Raw genomic sequence first — 5,821 nt, 5'->3', positions numbered from 1 at the left:
AATTATTTATATGTTTATAGCACAGGCATGAAGGTCTAGTCAAAGACATATTAGAGGCAGAAACGGGAGTTTGAAGAGGTAGAGGTAGGCCTAGATTAGATTACTGTTCGCAAATAGTTAAAAATGCGAAGATTAGCTCAGGATAGGAAAGAATGGATGTACGTGTCGAAGCAGTTTTAGGATTGACGAGCCTATACTGATAACGGTCATTGATGATTCGCTTTGCTATTACAATTGATATTATGTAGGTACATACCTGTGCCGTCGGAAATTGAAATTGCTCAATTCTTTCTCAACTTTGCTCTTATCATAAGACGCCTCGCTCTCGGTGTCATCCTTATTACATTTCGCCGTCGCATCTTCACAAGAAGCGACAAATTTATCCAGATCAAGTTGCTCACTTGTTAGAGTGTGCATAAGCAGTTCCAATTTGTGCTGGAGAACTTCGCACTTCTTTCCGAGGGAGTCGTCCGTTCGCGCCAGGCCACTCTCAGTCACCTGCGTCGCGAAATCCTTAACGGTCTCGCACAATCTCTTCGCCGAATTCAGGACAACCGATGTCTCGTCCGATTGAAGAATGTTTTGTAAATGATTTATCAGCGATTCTTCGTACTGACATATCTGGCTGTGTAACTGACCTAAGAAATACAACAGTTACACCATTAGACTAAGCCAAAACGGTGACCTGGTTTGAAAAATCGAAAAATGAGACCAAAAGTGTAACTCTAAGGGCAAGATCCAGATTATGTTTATAAGATCAAGACTAAGATTGTACGTGTAATGTACATTAAGGGCAAGACTTCGTAGATTCAAAATCAACAGAAAAACTCGACGTATAAGGTCGAGATCGATATTAAATTTGTACTGTTGAGATCTTAATTTGTTCGGTTGAGACCCGATTTAAAAGGACGTTGCAATCATGTAAAACTTACAAAACAGGTGCGAAGCTTATCGTTATTTAAGAACAACTAAAATTTATTTTGTTCTTTTTCGTTTCTTTAAAGGTACCTTCAGGTTGGGTGGTATCCAACGATAACTTTGGAATAGCGATTGTACGTTCAAATGTCATTATACTCCATCTGTCCAACATCTTGGTACTAGCCCGTTCGTATTTCTCTAACAACTGTGGTAAATGGGTGTCGTCGTCGCAAGATGCACCCCATCCCAACACTCTAGCCAAATCGTTCCCCGTTCCTAGTGGAAGAACTGCAACTTGGCACTGTTTCTAAAGACAGAGAGAAATGATGTCACCCTCAAGGGAAGATTACATAGATTACTTTCTCAGTTATTTCTATTCCTTGTTTGCAACTAAAATTAAAGCTTTTAAAATTTTCCGGCAAGAGTCGTAGCGCGTCTTCCCACCACGCTCTTTTAAATGTGGAATTATCTCGTAATATTATGGTACATTTGATTGAATCAGCAAGAAGTCTTGGATTGCAGCGTGATGTTAATATTTTTTTGTTCATTTCAGTTTAATTTTTTGTTAACAACTTTTATATTATCATGTAAACTTGTTTTAATATTTTCAATAATTCATTATAGAGAATGAGCTGAAGAATTGAGACATTCATTGACAAATCTGTTACTGGACCTGTAACTTATACAGACTGTAAAATTCATTTACTAGATATCAATACCATTCCTCAATAAATAAAATCCTTATTTACCCCTAACAATTCTGAGTTTTGCATTTTCACATTTTGTTTAATTGAATTACATCGACAGCATAGCAAAATTCGATTATCTGAACTTGAAGCTTTTATTCAGTTTTCCCCTTTCACAATTATCTACAGTTATAAATTGTAATTTATCGACATTTTACGACAGTTTGGCCCAACAATGTATCTACTATAATTTCAAGTCGTAAACAGCCGTAAATCTTTACTAGAAATAAGTACTTACAGCAGATTATTATTGCAAATCTACAATAGTTGTTTACAACTGAAAAAGTGCACACAGTAATATAAACATTGTTTTCACAGAATTTAAAATGCTTGTCTCAAAAACTGCACCTTTTATAAATCTAAATTTAACACACCAACGGAAACGTGCTAAATTCACTAACGAATCCTTTTATAAAGCTTTCCTATTTTGGTTCTTTAAAAAAAAAATAAAAATAACAAGCTAGGTAAGTGGAAATTTTGAGGATTCGTTTTTAAATAAAAACTATGAGCTTTTGTAAAAAAAGGTCTCTTTCAATTTCATTTTCGCATTAAAATCGAGTCTCAAGAGACACATTTTGCAGATTTTGTCAGTAAAATAGTCTGAAAATTGTTTGAGTAGGTACCACAGGAAACAAGGGGAAATTAATTTTACCTTTCATGAATATTTTCATAAATAGTTGCTAAAGATTTTGATTATTGTAATGTAAATGTTATACCCAAAGGCCGACAGCGTTCATTAAGCGTAAAAATCGATCACAATACGTTGCGGTTTCTCAAACTAATCCACAGCGCACAATTTGTGTTGTGACACAAAAATGATGTAGAGCATATTGGCAAATTTAAAACGTCCACAACGCGATTTGTGTTGTGATTATTTAAAAATTTGTGCATGATGAATGTGGTAATGAGAAAATGCCACAACGCATCCTTTTTAATAAAATAATTTAGAAACTACTTGAGCATTACAGGAGGGATATGAATTTCATCTTTTCTTAATATTTTCATAAATAGTTACTAGAGAACTACAGATTTTGACCATTGTTATGTAGATGTTGTGTCCAAATGTCGACAAAATTCGTGAATCGTAAAAATCGACCACTACATATTGTGGTTTCTCAAGCTAATCCACAACGCAGATTTCTGTTGTGACACAGTGCGAAATTTGTGTTGTGGTAATGAGAAACACATTTTAAACGTACATAGAATTATTTATATGTTTATAGCACCTTACTTCAAGGATCACAAGACAAAGTATCTTGCGAAAAATTGGTGTCAGCGGAATTGTCTGAATTTTTGGTATTATGATATGATAAGGGCTTTCATATTATCCCGAACAAAAATCATAATTGACAAAACTCGTCATATATTTCATATTTTTGACGCTAGAGAAGATGCTGTGCCTACAGAGCTCCGAGTCAAGTAGATCTTTAAAATGTTCCTGTAAAAAATTGAATATTTCGTTTTCCTTCAAATTTAATAAACCTTCAAACATTTGTTTTGCATGAGTGTTTTATAATATATATTCTCCTACAGCTATAAATGCGTAAACTGTTACATATTTAAGAGAGATGTGTGTATTTGAAAAGATGTCAGAATTTTTCCAGAACAAATAACGTTTCGTAACGAGTGAATGCCTCTTACGGTTATATGAAGACGACGCGCTGATTCCAGGCTTTTATTACTTTGAAAAGCAGCTGGCTGCTGCTTGCCGATAAAAGTTTGCTCGACATATACAAGCCTAATATTCCTTTTTTTTTTGGCGCGTTTGCATAAAGAACTGGAAAAAATTGAATTTTCCGTGGATCAGACTCTTAAATTTAATTCAGACGTTTCGACTGTCAATATTTTGAATGCGAGCGAACTGTAGTTGATTTTTATTCAAGATTAAAATATATTCAAGGCATAAGTACGAAAAATTTAAAATTAAGATTTAGAAAATTATATTACTAAATTACTGTGAAACACGCTTTTTGCGTGATATGGTGAGGGCGCTATTTCTAAATATTTATACGTATGAAAGTGTCTCTTCTTAATATGATGCCTGGCGCCTTAACCCAGATAAATCGTTGGCATATGGGTGGCAGGATGTCTATGAAGATTTCCCCCCTTTCACGAAAACAAAATAGAAACAACTATGGAAACCAACCATTCTAAGTAATATTATAAATACGAATGTGAATTTGTTTGCGACGATTTCACGCCCTAACTGCTTAACTGTTTGGCCCAACAATGTATTTACTATAATTTCAAGTCGTAAACAGCCGTAAATCTTTACTAGAAATAAGTACTTACAGCAGATTATTATTGCAAATCTACAATAGTTGTTTACAACTGAANTCGAATGTATCAATAATTATTTCGATTACTAGAAATTAAATTATCAAATACGTTGTAATATATGAATTCAATTTCAAAATGTATCTTGAATCTTACTTAATTTTCGAGCTATTTTGAAAAAATTAAAAAAAGGACAATTTTGGTCGGGTCCCAATAATGCACCCTACAATTTAGCAGCACTTTGTGATTTTATCATTTTTAAATATCAGACTAACATGTTAGACTATAAAACCTTCCGATGTAATTTTTCCTTGGGTATTCAAAAACACATAACTAAATCGACCCCGCAGCTGTTACAGGGTGTTTCTAAAACAACCAATAGGGAATTGCATGATGTGTAAAGCAGTGTGACTAGGAGACAAAACAATTTGTAAGAAGAGCAGAGTTTCAATCCGAAGCCGGCCCTGGGCGTGAATGGCAACGTACAGCGATAACAATCAAGTAGCTACACCGATAGAAAATGTAAGTAAAGACGATTGTGGAAGAACTAATAAAGCAAATATTAATAGTAATTAATTAACTACTTTGTTCATTGCTGACAGTATACTGTAATATTTAAAGTACACCTCGACATGGTATTAAGAACACATAATACAAAAGAAATACTCGTACAAGACGGATGCTGCAGCTGATTGAATGCGGCGTTGCGATGTCGTATTTCTCTGCGTGATCCTACCAGGGTCGGACTGGCTCTAGACTATACTTTCAAATAGGAAAGTACCCTGTATATTTGATGGTAAACGAAATGAATACGAATAATATAAACTAATGGCCAAGAATTTATATTATTCGTCTGAATGAAACTATTTTATTTTTTTTAAATCTGGAATAGACCCAAAACAATTTTAAATAAAATAATGAACCGTTTCTCAGTGTTGTTTTGTTCTATATGGTCAGTGATGTCTTAGATTTATTTAATAGCTTTTCACGAGTACAGCAGGAATACTCTACGAAATTGTATAAGTTTGCCTTTGAACTTCACAAATTTCTCATAAGGGAGTCGGGAAAGTTGCCCTTTACTTCGGCGTAACAATCGTGGTTTCATTTAATAGAAAACTACAAGTGGATTGTTTGTAAAGTCGGTGTTTTATTGTGATTACGTACCATCTGGAATGTTTTTCGTTGTGGTCCTGTCAATGCTGGACGAGCCGAGTAATGAAATTTTCACCGTGGGAACGGTGGTCGTTGATTGTCTGTTTTGCTCGTCCACCACTTGTTCGGTGTGTTCCACCAGGCTGCGTATCGCCCTCTTGAGACTATTCGCTCGGACCATTAAAGCGTCTTTTTCCCGCTCCATAAATCTCGACGTCCTCCTGGAAAGTCACACAAACTTTCTCTCATCAATAACGACAAAAGAAAATTGCAATGAACCCGTTGAGAATAGAGAATAACACACAAAAGAAAAATAAATATGTAGCATACCTATAGCATTACAAAAATATACGAAACTGGGTTTATAAATTGCGTCTGCATTAGCCATAAATAATAACTATCGTTATTTTTGTCCAATTTAATCATAATTAGTGGTGGTAGGTGTCTAGATTCTATTAGCTACTCGTTAGACACCACCAACGTTTCCCTGAGAAGCTTTGCACCACCCTTTTCATGCTCCGTTCCTATATTAATATATCTATTGGGTTGTTCGGAAAGTCATTTCGTTTTTTTTTTGTGGAAATGAAAGACAGTTTTCGTATAATAAACAAATACTTTATTAAATTATATATTGACCGTTCTGGTCCAACACCTTTTGCCATCTTTCTGGTAGTAGCATAATTCCACGCTCATAAAATTTTTGGTCTTTGCTGGCAAAAAACTGATCG

The 5,821-nt window shown here is 34.7% G+C and overlaps 1 protein-coding gene across 1 annotated transcript in view; it reads right to left on the bottom strand.

Annotated features, from left to right (window-relative positions):
• Positions 1-5,821, bottom strand: part of LOC108739717 (diacylglycerol kinase eta) — an 85,071-nt gene that overhangs the window by 27,792 nt on the left and 51,458 nt on the right. Inside the window, exons 10-13 of the mRNA XM_025977870.1 lie at positions 5,106-5,314; positions 3,347-3,441; positions 1,009-1,225; positions 257-638 (exon numbers count right to left, since the gene is read on the bottom strand). Of these exons, the coding sequence (XP_025833655.1) occupies positions 257-638; positions 1,009-1,225; positions 3,347-3,441; positions 5,106-5,314 (903 nt within the window). The remainder of the gene's footprint in view (positions 1-256; positions 639-1,008; positions 1,226-3,346; positions 3,442-5,105; positions 5,315-5,821) is intronic.

The sequence above is a fragment of the Agrilus planipennis genome, unplaced genomic scaffold (genome assembly GCF_000699045.2).
Source record: "Agrilus planipennis isolate EAB-ADULT unplaced genomic scaffold, Apla_2.0 scaffold240, whole genome shotgun sequence".
Classification (NCBI taxonomy): Eukaryota; Metazoa; Arthropoda; class Insecta; order Coleoptera; family Buprestidae; genus Agrilus; species Agrilus planipennis.
The sequence above is the reverse complement of the archived record's forward strand: the minus strand, read 5'-3'. Positions and strand labels throughout refer to the sequence as shown.